The sequence below is a fragment of the Toxorhynchites rutilus genome, chromosome 1, assembly GCF_029784135.1.
Source record: "Toxorhynchites rutilus septentrionalis strain SRP chromosome 1, ASM2978413v1, whole genome shotgun sequence".
NCBI lineage: Eukaryota > Metazoa > Arthropoda > Insecta > Diptera > Culicidae > Toxorhynchites > Toxorhynchites rutilus.
Window position 1 is genome coordinate 138623087 of NC_073744.1, and position 22879 is coordinate 138645965.

A 22879-nucleotide genomic window follows, 5' to 3' on the forward strand; every position below is an offset into this window, starting at 1 on the left:
TTGGTGAATGTATTTTTCTCATTGCGCTTCGATGAGAAGCCAATAAGTCAATAATCTATTACTTACCGAAATTAATGGTGATATTATTCTGTCTGCATCAGCATTGAAGCATTCCGTGACATTGTGACCCAAAGTATCATGAACCGAGCTTAGACATACGGCACAACAAACGGCTTTGACATATTAGTGGTATTGTTTTGGTGTATTTTTTTATTGTATGGTTTAGTGCCATCAAACCGTCATTTGTGGGAAAAGTTGATTTCTTTTCTTCGGAGAAAACGGCGGTTGGAGCGTGTCGAGAACTCCAAAAAGTTGTTGCTCTAAGTAAAACAACATAGGGGTTCAGGTTCTATTGATGTTCTGGCCGGAGAGTTTTTCGTCAAGAATTTTTTTTCCGACTTGCACGACGTCGCGCGTATTCTTAGGCTTACCACTCAAAATACAATCTAGGCGAATTATTCGGTATAGATGTCTCAAAAAAGTACTAATAAAATGACGCAAGTGACACTGCGTTGAGACGGAGAAATTCCTCTAGGAACGTGAATACCAGTAGAAACCAATCAAAAGCATCATTAGGAGAGAGTGATTCTACAACGCACGCTTTGTAACTATTTTACATTGACAAATTACGTATCTTGCATTTAATCCAAGCCTATTTTCTGGGACAATGTATCGTGCATCGAATACTATGAATCGTTTGCAAACAATGCGTGGGAAGAAGATGTCAACCTTCTACTGTAAAATAGATTTAGAAGGGTCCTACTGAGTTGAACTTTAGGATGTGATATATTCCACAGCGAATGAATGCAACGCACCAACTGCAGTTCGTACAATTCAACTTTATTTTGCATGTTATCCCGCTCTGTTTCGAGCGGTTGGAAATAATTAAAATATTTAATAAATTTAATTTTTTTTTGTTCCTTGATTTGATAGCAATTAATTTTATAGGGGTGCAGTTATTCCTGTCGGATTCGTTCGATACGCTCCCGTGGAGCCACACTGATTCACCTGCAGAATACACCCCCCCCCCCTTCCCTAATTACAACAATTATTCATCGAATTGGACCAACAACGCGCTGTTCATTTCTACCTGTAGTACTTTTCTAGAGCGGCGCAATTTGCTGTTGCTGCTGTCTAATTATCCGAGTTCCTCAGCCAAACCCAGCCCGGTTATAATACTCTCTGTCAATCGATTGATTAATCTTTTTTTGTTTTTCCTCCATCTTTCGCGATCGACTCATAGCGGGCTGGAACCGCTCTAGTTTAACCCCCTGCCGTGCAATTAGTTCACTTTTTTTTTTGTTTGTTTCCATTTGATATGTTACAATTATTTTACATTAAGTAATAAAGTTAAGTAGTTCTACTCTGAAATACCGAAGCCTAGGTTCGAATTTCAGCGCGCCATAAAAGTTTATTATTTTTGTTCGTGATAAAATAGCTATGTTTCTAGGTATCGTTTAAATAAATTGGTTTTAACTTCTCTCGTTTATCTGTTTTGTTTTTTTTCCTTCCCCAGTTTAGAGAAGTTGCGGATAATTTATACAATTTTTTCATTTCTCATCGTTACGTTCTCGTCAGTTAGGTTTAACGATTACACGCTCAGCTCACCTAGCTAAGCGCTCAGTATCTCTAATAAGTTTATTGGTTGTTTTGACAAAAAATAATTTAACAATGTGTTCATGGGAGTGTTTACTTTGTGTGTGTTGCTTACTTAATTGTTCGTAACAGATTAACTGTGACGAATAGACACATTAGTGGATAATAAGATTAGCGCCTATCGCTTTGGATCGGCGTTTTAGTTTCAGTTATATTGTGTAAATATTTACATACAAAGACATCACAATTTGCTGATCTTACGTTGCGTTTACACCAGAGCGCGCTTGGGCGCGTGCATCCGCGTACTCGGTGTGGGGCTCAGATACCACATTCCACAACTCGAACTTCTGTTTTTTTTTATTGGGAAAGTCGAAAATCTTTGTACCATAGTGAACCTGTCCAACCGTTCTTGCCCCCGTCGGATATCCCAAGCTAGTGAAAGAAGAATGTTTTAGAAGGGCCCCGTGACCTGGTGGTGTCCGAAGAAGGGTGCCCCAAGCATACCTCAAACGATACCCGGTTTGACATCCAACTGGCTAACGTGCTCCAACCCCGGGCTGGGAGTATGGGCATGATGGTGGGAACCTCCACCCTGCTGCTGCTGTTGCTGCGAGGAATGGTTCAGTGCTCCGGGATGACCGCTCATGGCAGCGGAAATGCCCGGAGGCAAGGCACCAAGGTGCCCAACGTGACTCGCCGCACCGGGGCTGCCGCCGACACCGCCTCCGCCAGTTGCTCCGCCAACGCCACCGCCACCGCCGCCCGGTTGCTGGTGGTGATCAGTAGTTTGGCTGGTCTCCTCGGTGTCGCTGCATGAATCGGATGAGTTTTTCTTGGTCACTCCAGTGCCAGTGCCGCCGCTGCCACCATTGCCACCGGCCGTTGTCGACGCTCCGTGTGTTTTGACGTGTTTTGCTAAATGATCACTTCGCATAAATCGCTTATTACAAACGGGGCATAAAAATCGCTTCTCACCTGTGTGTGTGCGTAGATGGCGCTGGAGTTCATCGGAACGGGTGAAGCGCTTGCCACAGAACAGCCAGTTGCAGACAAACGGCCGCTCGCCGGTATGCCATCGCAGGTGGGCCTTCAGGTGACTTGTTTTCCCGTAAACCTTTCCACAGCCGGGAATGTGGCAGCTGTGGATGTTCTTTTTGCGTAGATGAACTCCGGCCGGTCCGAGCCGTTCCGCTTCCTGACAATTCGGACAATCGCAGGTGGCACGACCCGAATAGCGACGCTGACTGCGAGGAGACGGAGCCTGCGGCGTTGGCGGTGCCGGTGAAGCCGGTGTGTGCGGCAAGCCGAAGCTTCCGACGCCCTGAGACGGGAGCATACTTTTGTATGTGTCCTGCAGCAAGTGCTGCCCGCTGCCAAGCAGGTGGGCCGTATTGGTAAGCGAGTGGGTCAGCGTCGAGTAGTCGGAGCTGACGGCAGCAGTCGCCGCATAGTTCGCCATGGTTGCCGCGTGCATCCCAGCGCTTCCCATGTCCAGCCAGCTGCCGGCCGCTCCGTGCATATCCCACCAGCCGGAGTTCATGTTATCGGTCTTGTGGGCTGTAGCTGCCGAGACAGCGTTAAAGGGCCAATCGTAGGGATGTCGCGAGTAGACCGACCCGAGAGCCGTTCCCTCGACTTTTCCCAGAATACCGTGCTGCATGTGCGGATTCTCGGCACAGGCCGGCGAAGTGGTGGCTCCCGGGAAATACAAGTCACTGCCGTAGGACGGCGTTGTGGATGCCGCGCAAGATGAAGTTATTGGGCGACTGCAAGATGAAATACCAAATGTCAATGGATTTGTGCTCGTGGAACGGAACCGCTTCCGATCACAACTTACCTGGATGTTACGTTGGACATGGGGCTTGCGGTCGACGAAGCAGATGACACGGACAGCCCTCTGTGGCTAGACTGTATCACATTGCTGGCAGCACTGCTCGTCGCCGTCTGGGAGCTCACCAAAGCGTTCGGCGATTGTGGTCCCGACGAAATGGGACTTTTCTTCCATGGATGGAAACCCTTTCCAACGGCGGCATCCGCCAGTGGTGGTGGCGATTTGTTGGACAGTTTGTTGCACTGCGCTGCCAGCATCGCTAGAGGTGTGCCCCTCAAACCGGGATGATGATGTTCCTGAAAATGTGAAATGAGACAAAACAAGAATAACCATTAGAGTTGATACGCGTATGTTTTCTGTAACAGACAACAAATCGCTTTCATTTCTATTCGCTTAATGATTTCAGACATCAAAACGTTCGTTCTATGGACAATATAGATAGAAAGAATATCGCAATTCGAGCTCCACCCGTACTCAGTTTATTGAGTATAAACAAGCTATTCACAATTACACAACATTCACGATTCATCAGTCATCCAGCTGGCGTCCAGATGGCAGAGAGATTTTCCAAGCGATTTTCCATCTCCAAGGCTCAGAGTTTAGTTCAGTTTTCCCAATAGGCCATCAACATCATTATTCAATTCATAGTCTCGCCCCAGCTAGTAGCTAGTAGATAGCAGTTTTTCTCGATTTGATGTCATACTCAGCTGTTTTGCTCGATACAAAGGAAGAACTGAATATAGATATCGCACACAGTGGCGCAGTTCTGTTCGGTGGAGACACCGTCTACATTTTCATGCCATTTGATGGAGAGTACTTCTGTTTTTTTCCACCACATCGTTCCTTCATCTGTACTGGTGTATAAAATTAAAATTTAGAAAAAGAGAGCGTTACGTTTGGGGTGCACGGACTGAGATGTTAAAACCTCTGCCAGCTGAACGAAGTGGTATGACCATCACTTCAGAATGATAAATAGTATATGAGTGATGTTTGTTTCTTACCAACCCAAAAATATTTTTTCCATAGAACAAAAACTGCAACTTATTGAAATAACAAAAGTGTTTAAATATGCTTGAAAAATATGCCCATTGAAGTCAAGATTGGTCAACGGTTGATGCATGTCGGAGGTTGGCCATGAAAATACTGTGCTTACAACCATGTTGAACGGATGGGCTAAATTTTTCGCCTTAGAATGCATTCTCAGAATATGCGCGAAGTAATCATAGAGCAGAGCTTGTATCGACTGGCAGAGGTAAAGCAGAAACATTAAATAGGACGTAGTATCACGTCGGTTTCCATACCGTTCTGTGGAGATTGGTTGTGTGCAGAGATGCCAACCTTCCTGATTTTTCAGGATTTCCCAGACTTTTTGGCACGCTCCCTGATATCCTGACAAACACTCAACTTTCCCTGATTTTCATAAAATGATTCTGATTTTTCCTGATTTTTTACTTTTTGCTCAATCAGAAATAAAAAATCCACATGAATATACTGGGAGTTTTGCTGGTTGTTTATGAGAACTGTCATAATAGTCTACCTTAAAAGCTTTCCGTTCCGCGCTTATATAATGCTTACTCTTTCTTTCGATTATACTCTATCTGTTCGCATTTTCGAAGGTACAGTGTCTACATTTTTTTAAATTTTGAAGTTAAATATAATCTATCTTTAAGAATCTATAAGAAAATATGCCCGAAGGTTCTCCTAATTCATTCTCAATAAAACGTAGATTAGAAACAGAATAGGAACGGAAACGATGAAAGGAATATTGGCGACCAAAAATTATGTACAGTAAAATAAAAACGATACAGGTTTCATTACATTTTCGCAGCAAATAACATCCAAGTATAATATCTTTTTTTATTAAACTGTAATTATCATTAAAAAGTGTTTTATTTCTTGAAGAACATATATTAAATTGTTTGTAAAGCAAGAAGTTGCAAGAATGATCCGTGAGACATGACAAATTAATTAGCAGGTTCACTACATATGTTTAAAATCTCCATTCATGTGCACCAGTTGAAGCATGGTTACGTAAATCGATTTGTGCGTTTCATCTATGTGTCGATTTTTTTTAAAGCAAATCGTGGCGGGTGATGAAAACGAGTCATTTGAAACAATTCGACTGACCCGGTCTTCACCTGAAAAAAAATTATGATCTGGTTCAGGTGGTATTGGAGAGGAATTCTGTATTGTGAGCTTCTACCAAGCAACCAATCGATACTTTTCCACAAATACTGCTCACAACTGGACAAATTAGCTTCCATAATTAGGTAATGTTTAGAATTGTTAGGCTACCTGAAAGATTTCAAAACTTCCTGAATTGATTGCAAAAAAACACTGTGCATATAAAATTTAAAAAAATAATACTTTTGTTTTCTCAAAAATGGGTACGAACTTTCCGGACAACCCAATATGAGCTATCCTGATTTTCCCTGATTTTTTTTACATTCTCCCTGATTTTTCAAAAAAATAGTTGGCAACCCTGGTTGTGTGTCATTGAATCACCCGTACGAATTGTTGATTTTATGCATTGTCAAATAGATAACTGTGATGGGGGAACGAAAATGAATTTGCCTCGAGCTGCACCGTGTCTAGCACGAGAAAAAATATTCACCATGCATATTGAGTGGCCAATAAGGACACAAATCTCGTGTTTTGTGAGGACAACAATGAATCATGAATCACCTATCTTCAGCTGCTTTTGCCATACCATGCTCACCTACCGGTTTTGTCGCTTTACACACGTCTTATTCGTAGTGGTCAATAAAAAGTATACCTCACGACTCCACTCGTTCTTCGATATAGAAAGCACAGGCTGATATGCACATAAATTCACAGAACAAATGTGTGGAAAAATGGGTTTGCTTCCAATTTTTTGAATTTAAATCATTTATGAATAAGGGAATCTCAGAGAATTTCCAACTCAATTGGTATGCACATCGTTGTCCGTTCATTCGTCAACATCCTTTAGCACCAATCATAGTTATTAACGTTAATACTATTCCATTTATCTGGCACCCTTACTGTGGGAGGTAATCTTGACGATGCTAGTTGATTCAGATGAAATATCAGAGGCTAGATTTCTTGAAACTGTTGCAAATCATTGTGGGCAAATATTTTCAGAAAATAAAAACAAATTTGTAGACTGTAGGGAATTTGAGATGCTTATTTGATCATTTGTGGCAAAAGAAAATCTATGGTAAAAACGCTATGGTAATTGTCAAACAAAACTTTGATCTGAAATTTTGTTGATTTTGCTATTATAAAATTTGCAATAATCATAATCTTCCTCGCAAGTCTTGTCAGCATTCGAATATTACTTTGTTATAGGGAGCTAAGCGGGTAAAGAATGTTTGATTGATAGGATTTATTCTCGGTTTTATTCACTCAATAAAATTCTTCAAAAAATATTGAATTATAAACATATTTCTTTTTGGGTTTCGTGTCCCGTTTTTATTCCTGAACTTTTTGGTCAGCCTTTACAGACATGAAACGATTTAAACAGTTTGTTTCAATAACAAATACATCTGTTCACGTATCAATGAAACAATATGCAAGAATAAAAGAAAACAACATCCAAAAAAGGTGAAGATAAGAAATACAAAAACTTCTAGTCATCAAAAATAAAAAAACTCAAAAGTTTACACAGAACCGGGACAAATGAAAACTTTATTTATTCCTAAATCACTAAAAAGGGAAATAATAACACAAAAACGGTTAAGATGGAAACAATTGAGATGAATAAATTTATTGAGAAAAAATATCGTTTGGATTCAAAAAGTACTTATCATAAATAATCTGTGTCAACAATCTGGTTCAATAAAATTCATCAAACCTAACGTGGAGGTATGGTAGTAATAACGGTATACTTAGATCTATCCAAAGCATTTGATAACGTCAACATACAAAAGTTTTTGGAAATTATGGAAGAAGAAAATATTCCAAGTGAAATTAATAATTGAATATTTGAATACCTCAAAAAAAGAAAAACAGTACTACGAAAATGGTACACTTGGCAACCAATAAACCCTCATACAATACGTGGCATAATGTGCATCTTTTTTTGCGAAAGACAACCCACTCGTTTGAGCAGTTAGGGATGAAACAAAAATCCGAACAAATCCGCAGTTCTCATTTTCACAAACAAATTCAATCCAAGATCTAGTATTTTAATAAATGACATCACAAGTTTCTTGAGCTTCGTTTAAAACATAAACTTAAAAGACAGATTTCATATCAATTACACAATAGCTAGAATAAGCAAATTGTAACAGAATCTATACAGATGGATCGATCGATCGATCAAAAATTCAGTACCGCGTTTCGGTTACATAAAAAAGTGATATTCCGGAAAACTGAAGGTTTCAGAGCAATAGAATACATAGGAACGGCAAAAGTTACAGCAATAATTATTCCAATAGACTCCAAAAATGGCTTGGGACGAGCTGAACCCCCAACACCTCCGGAACCTCGTGGAGAGTAGGCCAAAGCGTTGTCAGTTGGTTGTCGAGACCAAGGGGGTCATAATGACTATATGTTTTAATATTTTTATATGAGGGGCTTAGAATGAAAGGGATGTAAGTGATTTGATCGATTTCTCTACATCGACTCTCTCTTTTGGTCATAACTTCCCACAATCCAGTCGACGAACAAATTATCGACCTAACATAGAACGATCAACTTCGTTGATCGAAAATACGGAATGATTTACAAAACAAATCGGCATCACTGTTTTTTTTTCTCCAGCAAACTGTCATCTCATAACAAAACAATCGAATCATACAACTGGTGAGTTGGGATTCTATTTCTATTTTGATGTGGGACTACGTCTAACCGGAGTATAGGGGGGGGGGGGGGGTGGGTGTATGGTAAATTGCAAACCTAAACTCAGAACATGCAGGAAAAAATGAAAGATTCCGAATGCTTATAACGCGAACATTTCTTACTGGATCGGAATGATGTGCGCATCAATTGATAGGGAATATTTCTACGCTTCTATTGCAATTAATAGAATGTTATTTTTCATTAGATAAACAATTAAAAAACTGTAAAATGTTAAGCGTTATTTAATCGTCCTAACTGCCTCGTTTTGATTGGCCCGATTCACGGTTTCCCTAACACAGCCATCAAAACCAAGTAGCCTTGGGGAAATCAGCATTGCAAATACATGAAAGTATGGGGACTTTTGTTCTCACCGAAATGTGTTCCCTAACACAGACTTCAAAACCAAGCACCGTTGGAGAAATCGACATTGCAAATACATGAAAGTCGGGGGTATTTTTGTTCTGACTGAAATGTGTTTCCCTAACACAGCTTTCTAATCCATGGAGCGTAGGGAAATTGACATTGCAAATACATGCAGGTCGGGGGTATTTTTGTCCCGTCTGAAATGTCTTTCCCCAACACAGACTTCAGAACCAAAGTGTCTGGGGAAATCGGCTTTGCAAATAAATGCAAACTGCGAGTACTTTTGTACTCGCTTGCCTTGGTGCAAACTAGAATATTTTTCCTTAACGCGGTCTCCTAAACATAGGAACCTGGGAAAATCGTGCAGACTAGACTACAGGCGAAAGAACTTTCAGGTTTAAATCCTCTATAGTATAAAAAGTAGAAGTTGAAGTTGTTGATTCATGCTAGCCGGGGGTACTTCTGCACCCGCATGTGTTTTTTTGTACTCCGAAAAGTGTTTTCCTAACACGGATTACAAAAGCGGGTACGAACACAACGCTTTGGCTCGGTTATTCATGATTGCATTGAAGGATATGCCTTCATATCTTCTGCTCACTGAATTTCTACGCATACCATTTGATGATTAGGCAAAATGCTGATAACCATTTGCTGCGATAACGCCTATTGATTAAACAATATGCGTTCGACGTGCATGTCAAAATCGAAACTGAGTGCCTGAAGTTCATCAAATCAAGCAACTTCGCGGTTCGAGAAGTCGTACACTTGAGAGATCCAAACTTCAGAAGGAAACCTGAAATAAAATAATCGTTTCATAATTCTTCCGTTCACATATTTTGTCCTGGGCGTCATACTAAACGTAAAAGGACTGTCAATAAATTTACTTGTAACGAAGATTTACTTGTAACGAAGAACATAATCTATCACAATGCATGAATTGACCTTACATTGCATTATACAATCTTTTTACTCACAAAGCCAGTATATGGAAATCAATTGAATTCGGAAATTGTTTCATTCAATCAAAAATTTAATCAATACAATCAAATGATTGCTAAGCCAAGTTAGTCCCACGTCATCCTTGCGGATATATCATAGATATAACCCACCTATTTTTCATTTACTAATTATTTTATTTTGTTTTTCAGCTATAAACACAAGGCTATTTTGGTTCCTGTGAGCGAGATTATTTCCGCCATCACCACAGTGTGGATTGCCACTGTAATAGCCGCCAACAGCATCAACAATTTCCGCAGCAGTATCACCAAGCCCTGCTGACGAAGAAAAAACGCGACGAGTATCCTCCAGTGCAGGTTTCTAATGCTGGTGAACCCCAAGCCATTGAAGAATGGGTTCGCCGGGAGGAACGAGAATATGAAAAGCTATTAGAGTCTTGCCCTCGCTCAGATTTTGAGATTTGCCATAAGCAAACCATCTCCACCTGAAATATATATATACAAATGAGTGGCAAAACTAAATAGCTGAGCAGAATGGTTAATTTTTATTGTATTAAAATGATTAAAAATAATTATGTATTTTTTTCTTATTTCATTTCAATAACAAACCAATACAAACAAGAGGCGAGCAGTGCTGAAAGCAGCTCTGCAAGCAGGTCGACGCCTTGCACATGTTGGCAAGAAAGTGGCGTCAAGTTGTTCGATGAATGCATGTTGAAGGTCGATAAAACGATTGCAAGGTGGCAGCATTTGAGGTCGATTGTTGACATTTCATCGACCCAATCTTGGCAGGCAAAACGGAATATGGGTTAGCTGCAAATACATTCCGTACTGTATTGCAATTGAGTTATTAACTAAAGAAAAAGTGGATGAAGAGAAATCAATCAAGTCACTTACACCCCTTGCATTCTAAGCCCCTTATATATTATATTTTACGCTTCAGAAACAGGATAGAGAATTCAGATGTGCTTAATGTGATGTTTTTTCATGTGTGTGTATTTTTTTTTGACTATTTATAATTATCATTATCTTTCTATTATACTCTAAAAGTGCCAATCCAATCATATCCAATAACCGTTGTGATACTGTGATGCAATGAGAAATCTTGATCAGAATAAATTTCCCACTGTTCCAAAATAGAATTCCTCTAGAAAAGATATTACTAGACAAATCTGAAAAAATAAGCAATTTCAGCGTTTTACCTGAAAAAAATTACACAAAATGTTTGAGAGTTTCAGCTAGCTACTGTAACGAAAAATTTGAAGACTATTTAATTCATCTCAAATTCACAACAAGAACATCAGAGTGACAAACACGAACGAAATCGAATTGTCCACATTTGACAACTTTACTGCACAATTCTTGGCTTCAGGGATCGCTCTGGTCTGAACCATTGATGAAAACAGCAGCAATAACAAAACATTGCTGCAAACTGTTTTTGGTGTAGATAAAAAAAACCCATTAGAGCTGATGATGGGAACAAAGCCAATTTCCCTACAAACCGTCAGACGCTCTCGGAAGTCATTGTCTGCCCGGCCGTGAAAACATCTCTTCCGAGGATCCATTCGCGAACTAATTCAATCGTTTTCTCGCGCAGCTCGAAACTCATTAATTTCAGTTCTAATTTCTTACCCCAATTTTTCAAACTCCACTCTTTCGATACTTCTCGGTCTCGGTCTCGGGGAACTGGGTGCGTGTGTGTGTGTTCGGGACCGGAGCGGGAGGAAGTCATTATTTTCAGGGCCGAGCCGAGGAAGACACGACACGGGCACAACTGGGCTGACCGGCGCTACGCAAGGTTCAGACACGCGGCGTTTATCATTTTTGGTGGGTTTCTGGACCAGTCGGGAGAGCAGATATTAATTCATAACCATGTATCCCACACATCCTGCCCCTCTGCGGGGGGTTTCTGCTGCTAACCGACGGACGGAGGTTTACGATGTTGTTTCGCCCCTGCTTTATGAGCCAATTTCTAGCTCTCTAACCTCATTTACAGCTTCCTCGGCTCGGATTTGCTCATTCAAATCGGAAAGCTTGCGCGCCTGAGTTGGGCTGAATTCTGACAGCCGCCAAAGGCGGCCTGGAGTTTGCGGCTTTTTTGTCGTCTTCCCGAGAACTGCCGTCAATAAATTACTGCCTGAGGCAGCGGCGCATACTTGCGCCGACCCTCAGAATTGGTTAAATGTTTATATTGCGCCCATTGAATTTATCATACGACGGCGGCGTAAAAACCGTAAACAAATCATATCGAGTTAACAAGTGTCGCCGCAACAATGTTGCCACCATTTGGACTTCTTGGTCCCACAAAAAAAAAAATCAAAATCGGAACAAAAATAACTAGTCACGGCGTTCGGTAGGTTCAATTCTGACTTTGACCGAATGCTCCCGATAAATCTTTAAAAGCTTCCCCTTAGGGATTGGTGGACGATGAATTTTTGTTTTTATATACTCCCTGGACGATTGAAAGCTTTCAGCACACATACTCGGTGGGGGCGGGTAGGGCAAAGAAAGCATGACAATGGGGAGCATAAAAGGAAAAATCGGAACATAAGCGCCGCTGCCGCTGCCCAATGCTCGCCGGTCAATTGTAAAATGTGAAGATCGATTTGTTGATTTCATTAAAATGGTAAATTGATTGAAAGCGGAGGAGCGCACACAATCGGCGATTAGCGCCACAAAGTGGTTCGTTCGGTAGAGGATTGTTGGGGGTGAGAGTGAGAGGTTGCTACCGGGCGCGAGGAACTGTTGTGATAATGGAAAAGCTTTTACGCGGCGTGGGATAATTGTTCGGAGGTGAAAAAGCGGGGTTTAATTTTCGTTCAAAGTACATTGAAATACTCTTTTTTCGGTGCGCGCGTGCACTGATACGATTAGATATGAGGCGCAGTGCCGGAACGGGTGGAGCTAATCATGGGGAAAATTTTGGTGTCGATGTGCGTCATGTGTTTCGTTACACGTATTAAGTCCGGACACTTGGGGAGTGTCATTTACTTGATACCTGACTCAAGGAACCTATCCCAGTTAGTATAAGTGCGACTTGGGATGCAACTGTTTCTTCCAAATGACATTTAACTTGCCACGTCAAACCCACACCTTTCTGTGAAACAAAATTTTACGCAAGAAAGTTACTAGGAACAATTTGTTCGACTGGTAGTGAGACCGTCACCCACTGCACTAATGAAACATTTGCTAAAATTGTCATCTCCACAAACCAAGAAATTGAGCGTCAAAGTGACAACATTTAAATTGGTTTTGAATTATTATCTGCAGCTCTAGCTGTTTTCAGTGAAAAAAATGGTTTCCAATCAATCATTCAAAATTATTCCCATCGCAAACTAAACTTCTCAAAAACTTCTTGAAACTTCTGTTTTTCCCTGAAGCGTATCAACGGAACAACTATTTTTTGACGTAGAACTACGTCTTTCATTAAGGGTGCCAAATCAGAAAACAGGTCACGTTTTTATGAAACAAAGTTAACGTTCATGACTATTTTTGCCGTGAACGGATTCTGACGATTTACATACCAAACGAATCGGAAATTCCCTAAGATTTTTTGATATGCTATACTTTACAATCCCATAGTTTGTATATGGTTTAAATTGATGAAAATGGGAAGCATTCCCATTTCTCATAAATTTGTTCTGTCCATTTGTGTGCGAACAGAGCTATCAATAACGAGCAACTTATCGACGAGCAACGAAGGCGAAATTTAAGATGTAAAGTCTCCGTGAACAAAGTAAAAGAAGAAGAACGAAGGGGAATATTTGCCTAAAGTATAAACAGTAGATCTTGCTGAGGCCAACTTCATTCTTCGTGAGGATACTGACTGGGCAACACCGTTGCTGGGCGAGCTGGACGGTGAGGGATCGAATGGTTTTCTCAAGGCAATGGGGGTGGAGGAGTAATATGAGGAAAGAGTAGATTTTTCCAATGGCCTTTTTGAAGGCTAGAGACGAATGAACTGAGGAAGTTCATAGTCTCTTTAATTCAACAAGGGAAGGAAGGAAAGGCAAACTTTCAGTATCAGTATCTAGATTCTTCCGCTTGTTTCGCTTGTTCTTCCTTGTTTTACGCCATCACATGACTTCGTTTCGAACTGAGCTGAGGACGCGACCAAATTACTCACTCGCTGATGTCTCTGGCATTGCAATCATTGCATCAAACTGATGTTTTGAGCTACACAATTGTGTGGGGAATCATCAAGCTACGCTATCGCCAGCTCACCACGAGAATAAATGTTCTGGAATTTTGTCAGTGATTTGGTTTCGCATGACAGTAGGAAAACTCTCTCCACAAAGGATGACAGCTAAGCTAATCTAGACTGGCAATATTAACAGAAAGGGCTTCTGTTGAGAAGAGCGCAAAACAGAGATAAATGTGTGCATATTTAGTTGCTTCAAGCCATCGATATATGGCTTTGTGTGCGTACGTGTGTGCTTCATAACCCGTACGTAAAAATAGTGCATCTTCGCTACGCTGAAACCCCATTTGTAATGATAAATATAAACAAGGAGAGGAGATAGCGAGAGAGAATCATTTACGCTAGGGTATTGGTAAATAATCATTGCTGAGGCAAACATTCAGCTTTTTCCAAGTAGTTAACATTGTTTGTTTTCTGTCATCATAAAGGAATCCCAAGTTATTCAATAATAATAAGTCATTAATTTATTTGGGTTTGCGTGCAGATAGAGTTTATTTCGCTTATTTAGTCACCAAGAAAGTAAATGTCGTTCTGAAATTTTGTATGTGATTTGGTTTCGCTTGCCAGTAGCAAAATTTTCTCCACTAAGCATGACAGCTGCGCTTATCTGGAGCATGTAATGTTCTGCGAGCACAAGAATGAATCATCAAACAATTATCGTCAAACGATTCTACAATAAAAAAGAACATTTCAGGGCGACCAAACTGGTAGAATGGTTATTTCGAAATTTTCGTAGCATTATAAAATAATATCGGCAGTTTTAAACAAGCGACTTGAATTAAACTACAGCGTAGTTCTACGTCAACAATGCGGTCGTGTCTTGAACACAACCTCCTATAATTTTTTTTATTAATTTACTCAAAGCAAAATAAAAATAATAGTACCCGTACACATTGTCCGTTCTGAATGACAGAGAGTCGGGGATCTCAAGACATGGAGATCTTGGACTTCTCTCGTTTGCTGAAGCAGGGAGTAGTAAGTCCCTTAAACGTACTCTTACATCAAAGGATATTTCTTCCTATGACGAGACAAGTCACCCTACCAAGACTCCCTCCGAGGAAAGTGCAAGCCAATACTCCCACACACGTCCTCACATTTCTCTTCTTTCGATTCAGTGCAGCAGAAGCTGATGAAAAAGACCGCGATCAATGTTGTCTCATCGTTCTGCTCCTTGGGTCGAGTGGTCAGAGCAACCGGAAAATGGATATTTTTATACGGAAGCGTTAGTCGAAGCCGAAGCTGAGCGGCTGAAGGTGCTGCTGAAAAACATCTGTTCGGCAAAATGCGACGTCTTCGTAATAAGGGGTAACGAGACCTGGACAGCAACGATTGGCAGGGGCCGGGTTCTTTCGTTCCCCACCAAAGAAGGTGGCTGATGATCAATTAGAAGGGAATGTTCCAGCTGAATTTTCGGTGCATGTTGTGCAATGGGAGATATACAGTATAAAGTGGCTGCCGGAAGTTGCCGCGTCATCATGAAATATCACGCGAAAGAGGATGATTTGGTCTCTGCTCATTACACCTCTGAAATCATTGGAGAAGATGTACTGGCTGAAGATTAACGTTGTAGCGAAGACCACGAACCCTCCCCTGGCTGTCGCCGATAGAAAATTCTTGAACGAGCATCAAACGGCGGATCTATGCCAATAATTTCGTGACCAAAACGAAGGAGCAGGTCGCTGAAGTCACGAAAGAGCTGCAAAACATGTCCATCCTTTAATCGATCATGTGTAAGGTTCCGGTGAACTGCCATAACGCCCGGTAGGCTTCGTTTGCTACAAATTTGGTTTCGTTTGCTGCTTGATTAATTCTCGAGTAATCCAGAAATTTGTGTTTCATTTGTACGGCGGCCCCCCTTAGAGAGGGAGGTGGAGAGTCTTACCACCATAGAAACATTTATTGCACCCCAGAACTTCAATATGCCTAATTTGGTTTCATTTGCTTGAATAATTTTCGAGTAATGCAGAAATTTGTGTTTCATTTGTATGGCAGCCCCCCTTAGAGAGTGGGGGTGGGGGGTGTTGAATCTAACCACCATAGAAATATTTATTGCATCCTAAAACCTCAATATGCCTAATTTGGTTTCATTTGCTTGAATAATTTCCGAGTAATGTAGAAATTTGTGTTTCATTTGTATGGCAACCCCCCTCAGAGAGGTGGGAGGGGTCTCAAACTATCACGAAAAGCTTCCCCGGCTCCAAAAACTCCTACATACCTATTTTCAAGTTGATCGGTTCAGTAGTTTCCGAGTCCATAATAATCAGACAGACAGACAGAAATCCATTTTTATATATTAGGCTGTCAAAAAAGTCCTGCGGTATTTTTTTTGAATTTTCATTTGTTCATAAAATTAATTACAATCATCTGTTTCAAGTCAAATATGCGCCGTTTTGTTCGATGACTTGTTTCCAACGAGACGCCAACTTCATAATACTCCTGTAATAGAAGCTCGCTTCCTTATTGGCAAAAAACTCGGATAGCCAATTTTCACAGGCCTCTTTTGTGGCTAACTTCTGACTACCTAGCTCGTTCGCCATGGACAAAAACAGGTGGTAGTCACTTGGTGCAAGGTCCGGACTATACGGCGGATGCACAAAAAAAACCTCCCATCCGAGCTCCCGGAGCTTCTGGCGCGTCACCAAAGAAGTGTGTGGCCTGGCGTTGTCCTGATGGAAGACAATGCGGTCTCTGTTTATCAAAGATGGCCTCTTCTTCATGAGTGCTACCTTCAAGCGGTCCAGTTGTTGGCAGTACAGGTCCGAATTGAGCATTTGGCCATAGGGAAGCAGCTCATAATAGATTATTCCTTGACAATCCCACCAAACACACAACAGAACCTTCCTGGCCGTTAATGAGGGCTTGGCCACCGTCTGAGCCGCTTCAGCGGGCTTCGACCACGACCGTTTGCGCTTCACGTTGTCGTAAGTGACCCACTTTTCATCGCCAGTCACCATCCGCTTCAGAAACGGGTCGATTTTGTTGCGATTCAGCAGCGATTCACATGCGTCGATACGGTCAAAGATGTTTTTTTTTTGCGTCAACGTGTGTGGCACCCATACATCGAGCTTCTTTGTGAATCCAAGCTTCTTCAAATGGTTAATAACGGTTTGATGACTTATCCCCAGCTCTTGGTCGATGCTACGGCTGCTACTATGCCGGTCTTTCTCGGCTAATTCAGCGATTTTGTCGCAATTTTCGACGACAGGCCTTCCGGAGCGTGGCGCATCTTCGACGACCTCTACACCAGAACGAAAACGTTGAAACCATCGTTGTGCGGTGGAAATGGAAACTGTATCGGGTCCATAAACTGCACAAATTTTATTGGCAGCTTGAGATGCATTTTTGCCTTTGTCATAGTAGTACTGTAAAATATGTCGGATTTTCTCTTTATTTTGCTCCATATTTGAGACACTATAACTCACGAACGACTTAACCAAACAAAACACTGTCAAGGACTATATAAATACCTTTCCAACAAGCTATAGTATGACTCGATACAATGAATACAACTAGAACTACGCGCTTACAACGACACCTCGCGGAAACACCGCAGGACTTTTTTGACAGCCTAATATATAGAAGATGTGTTGTGATTTGTTTACAAACAAATCACAGTAGACGGCCACCCCAAGCATGGAGTACAATAAAACACAATGTATACATAATTGAAGCATTTCTTAATGTTAGCATCGACCTTTAGGATGTTTTCCGCAATCACGTTGGTTTTCTGAAAGTTTACTTCTTATTTCATGATGTTATATAGTAAATATAAAAGGTATGAAAATGGTGCTCCTAAAATCATGCAGGGTAAAGTTGGCCACCACTAGTGATGAGACGGCCACATGAAATAACTCGTGAATCTAGCCGTATGAAGGATAATTGTTTCCGGCAAATTGTACTACAGATCAAGGCCATTGTACTTTAGATCAAGCGTGACAAGAGTGGGAGGTGCTATTTTCCCTAAATTACCTATAACTTGCATAGTAAAAAATTATCATATGTGGCATCTGAAAACAAATCAAATTTACCATGAATACGCCTCGAGTTATGCAACCAACAATCCAAGTGGTGTGAGGTGCGTTCAAATCTAGATCAACATGTCAAAAGGGTCTATCTTCTTTGGTCGATGTTCTTCATCGACTTTCTCTTTCGATAATCACGGTCTTTCAGACAGATTTTGCTCCAGTTTTGCCATGTAGTTTGATAAACGAGGTTCTCTTTCACACTAGTTATCGTCGAACAAGTGAAGAAATGCTGTTAATGCTGAGTTATTAACGACAGAGAATGTAGATGTATAGAATCGATCATAGAAGAGAGGCCCTTTTGACATGTTGATCTGGAAATGATATCTTTTATGGCAAATCACATCTCTTAAGGTAGTCGTACACTGTTTGTCCGGAGGTCAAATATTTGACATTTTTTGACAGATGAAGTTTAATTTGTACAAAGTACAAACACTATTTCGTTTGCCATTCTTTAATGATAATTGGCAAACAATGTCAAACATCATACATGGAAAAAGTTCGACTGAAATATTTAAGGTAACCTAACCATGTACCAACAGGATTGACGAACAGGACGAAAAAAAATATTTTAGGCATCCAATAATAGAATATTTGCTCGTCGTTTTTTGTGTCGAATATATTTTATCAGTACACGTTGATCAAATAGTATCTGTCGAAAAGAGTCAAATATTTGGCTTCGGTCAAACAGTGTATGAGCATCCTTACAATAGTGGCCGTCTTAGCCTCGGTATGAGTCGAGTAAAGTGCTTAAAATTCAATGTAATGCTTAAAAATCATTCTTTTTTCTATATAAGCATACTTAACAGAACTGTGTGTTTACTATTATAACATTGGTTTTACGAAACAAGTACATGTTCACCACTAAAACACTCAATTTCTGACGAGCGAAATTATAAATCGGTTCTCGTTGCTATCAGAAAAGTTTGTTTTTGATGTTTTATCATAACGTTTCACCTACACACACACACACACACACACACACACACACACACACACCAAAATTGACATCCATAATTGAGGGTAATGTAATACGCTAATAGGGGAAGTCCGGACGAGACGCCCCTGTTAAGCAATACAGGATGAAACATGCATTTTTACTACATATTTGAATGTTCCTTCACATCCACAACGTAGCCACGGTTGTTTTCTCTATAATGAAATAAGCAATAACGATAACGAATAGGCAAACCAACAGAAATAACGAAAATTCTAGACGCATTCATTTTACACCATTCTTAAATAAGCGAGATAAGATGCCCATATGCGTGTCCAAAATGACCACAACAACGGATCGAAATGTCAAACGACATCGAAGCGCTTATTTTGGATAATTTTTGGTTCGTTGCTTATATCTTCCGCTTCCGTTATGTTTCTACCAATTAGACTCATCAGATGATCACGAATTTTCGAGGCATTTTTTGTTATCAAACGCCGAAAACCTCAAAGAATTTTGAATCCAATATTTTTGTTTACAAGCGTATTAATATGTGCCGCTGTTCAACAATATATTGCTACGTGCCGCTGTTCACAAATGTGCCGACATACTTTTGGCCTTTGTATTTATGAGTTTTTATTTTGATTCTAAGGTTTGTATTATTCTTAATAATGGATGGATTTTAGTAGCCAGAAACATTGAAATAATTTTGTTCGTTCTGGTTTTTATTACATAATACAAGAAAAGCTATGTGAAAATGGTTTTCAGAAACCATCTGGGTATAAAACAATTGCAGTAAACATCTGATTGTATTGGTAACACTGGAACTGACTAACTCTTTATTAATCTCCATACTGGAGCAATGTGCCCCATTATGAGATGGATTATGAAATGGCATTTTGATATAAAATATGAATTTTTATCATTTTTTTTATTCAAACTCAATAAATAGGTCTGGTAAAATTTGAGAATATACTGGAGTTTGTAAAATTTAAAAAGGTTTTTTAATGCTTCAAAAGTCTTATGACAGAAGCGGTCAAAGTTGCATTAAATCATCCAGTTTTTAATATATTATTATTTTATGAAGATAAACGTGGTTTTTGGTGCTAATTGCACCAAACATTTAATTGTATTCATAATAAAAAAGGAAGTTATAAGCACAGAAAAAATCCTGCCAATTACCGCGTTTTCCATGTTTTTTCATGGTGGTGCGTTTCACCGACACCGGCGGGTAAGACGCACCCCAAAATTCCCCTATAATGTATTATAATTGTCCAATAGTTGATTGTTTCAGTAATCTAGAGAGTGGCCATCTTTCCCCGGGTGGCCGCCTTCCTCCGCCTTCCCCTATACTTCTACTCATCTCGGAATCAGAATCCCTTGCATTTCTGCAATTTTCGGGTTTCCAAAGCGTTGCAGAACATCACACCGACCTTGGATTCGGTTCGATTCAACAATTGAACCAACTCACGTGCGAATAGTCCAGGATTTTCATTGCGAGTGTGCAAGGGGGATTTGCGATGTGCTTGTACCGCTCACGCCATTTAGTGATGTCCGGTAATCGTTTGATTAATCGCTTAATTTTTTTACAGCAAAAAACGATTATTGTTCGGACGATTACCACGCAACTAGTAATCGAAGCGAAAAATGCATCGCGGGTGACACGAAAAATATTTTGTTTCCCAATAGTAAACCTTAGTGGGGTGTTGAATTGGCGGATCGGCCGTGGTTTAAAACGCGAACTGAAAATGCCTCCAATACAAAAGTTCAGTTGAAAAAGATGTTAGCTTTGAAGCCTGAGATACTGTTCTTGTGATGGATAATATTATCATTCTTCGTTCTCGGTCAGACAGACCTCGACAAAAACCTCTGGTCCCTGGTCTAATCACGGGACTGAGCCGTGTTACAGCACCGATCGGTTTCGCTTTTGCTCAAATACCAAATAAGACTTCGACTTAAACACCGAATGCATGAGTATGAAGACGGGGTTTTAAGAAAACAAATGTTTATTGCGTTAAAATGAAAAACTTGGCATTATTCAAAGCATTTTTCATCGATCTCTGGCAGTTTGTGGATACTACGTGACTACGTGATACTACTGACTATTCCTCCTTGAAATAACTTCCCCAACCAAATGATTCAATCGTTTTCTTGATCGGTTTCGTACAGTGTGATGGAGCGTTATCATTCAAAAAAATAACTTTGTGTCTTCTTATTTGGTCCCAAAGCACGAGTCAAATAGATCATTTGTTGTCGATGGAGTTCAGTATTAACGGCTTCGCAATAACTCTAACCTATATGATCCCAATAAACACAGAACATTGTCTTCCGCCCATAGAGATGTGGCCTTGCAAACGATGGGGAGCCATAACCCCTGGACTTACCCAAGATCTTTGACACTAAGGATTCTCGAAATAAACCCACTTTTCATAGCCAGCCACAAATCGATGGAGGAATAATTTCTTTCTGTAGCTGGCGAGCAGCTTTTCAAATGTGATTTTTCGGATTACTTGCTGTTTTTCTGCGGCCTTCTTCACGTAACGTTTGCTTAAAAAAATGGACAAAAATACAGATTTCTTCTGAGTTTACCTTCACACGCACTGACGAAACTACCCATGCAGCATCAATCATAGTAACCCATGTGTCAGCAGAAAAAAAATGACAGCTCTATCAGTCGAACTCTAACCGTGACGGCAAAAACAGTGAAGCAACTTCGTTCAGAAGTGTGCGTGTTCAAAGAACGCCGCATCGAAAACGGACAACGTGCGGCACTTTGTGGACGCCGGATACGCCAGATACACCCGTTCCGGCATCTACAACATCTTGGCACTATTGGACAACAATCAGAGCATCGGTTCCGGATGGCCGATGAGCCTGAGCGATAAGAAGCTCCAAAGGATGCTGAAGAGCAAGATCGAGGGAAAGTGGCTACATCGCTGCGTGCTGTGTGGAGGTCGGTGCAACTGACCAAACAGTGAAAAGTACCTAGCGAACATGGACATACATGTCAGGAAGCGGAAGTCCCGTCCACTGGTCTCGGAGCTGCAGGCAATGACGCAGCAACAGAGGCTGAATAAGATGGTCAAGTCGATTTTCATGGCGAATCGCGACGTGAAGTTTATTTCACACATCAAGTTCCCCAAGAAGGTGCTGCTCTGGCTGACAATCAGCGAGAAGGGGATGTCAAAGCCGCTCTTCTTTAGCTCCGGACTGGCCGTAAACGGGGAAATTTACAGTACGAAGGGCCTGCCGGAAGTTGCGTCGTTCATCAAAAAATACCGTAAAGATCATTAGAGGAGATGGAGCGGCTGAATATCGATGTGGTACCCAAGTCGGCGAACCCACCCAACGTCCCCCAACTACCCTAAGCTAATATAATCACCTTCAATGGGAAATTTATCAAACTCAATTATCTGTCTTAATTTTTTATCACCATCCGAAAAAAGTCCACTTTTTAATGCAAACGTTAGTACATCGCACTTGGTTTTGTATTAGATTTCGTGATTTTCTTCGACGGAGTTTCGGAAAGCGAGCTAGTGACATCAAGATTCCGTAGACAGTTGAAGGCTGCAGAAATTCTCGTGGACGATGACAATCATTGGATTGCATTGGAAGTGTTACAGTGAGATTGAAGCTGTTACTAACTGTTTGTGTTTCTATGGCACCATGTGAAAGGAGCTTCTCGAAATTGAAATTTTCAATGATTGCGCGATAATCCCTTAATTAACTATGACGTCAATCGAAAGTGAATGTGAATGCAAACTCTATTAGCTTCGACAATGTGATCACTTAATTTGCTGCTGTTAAGAAGAGACGCGTGAAGCTTTTGCGATTTCTTGTTAGCTTTATTTAATATTATAAAAAACAATTTTCTTGGTTAGATAAATTGGATTTTTTATTTAAAAACGAAAACAAAGGAAAAAAGGACGTTGATTTGAGGGCATCCGCCCCGGGTGTTACCCGGTCATACTACGCCACTGCCCGGGAGGAAATCTGATTGCAGTCAGCTCGAGTCATTTTACCATCAAAAATAGTAGCGCATGTTAAACGACACCGATCTGGATCAACGGGTGATTTGGCGAAAAGGTCAAAATACGCATTGGGATGTTACAGAGAATCAATTCTCGGAACTCTTTTAAGACGTAGAGG

General features: G+C 40.7%; 1 protein-coding gene across 2 annotated transcripts in view; it reads right to left on the reverse strand.

Moving 5' to 3' along the window:
• Positions 1–829: 829 nt before the first annotated feature.
• Positions 830–22879, reverse strand: part of LOC129762298 (transcription factor Sp9) — a 111452-nt gene continuing 89402 nt past the window's right edge. For both annotated transcript variants that reach the window (XM_055760442.1, XM_055760443.1), the window contains exons 2-4: positions 3434–3723; positions 2572–3362; positions 830–2511 (exon numbers count right to left, since the gene is read on the reverse strand). In XM_055760442.1, the coding sequence (XP_055616417.1) occupies positions 2102–2511; positions 2572–3362; positions 3434–3723 (1491 nt within the window). In that variant the 3' untranslated portion in view covers positions 830–2101. The remainder of the gene's footprint in view (positions 2512–2571; positions 3363–3433; positions 3724–22879) is intronic.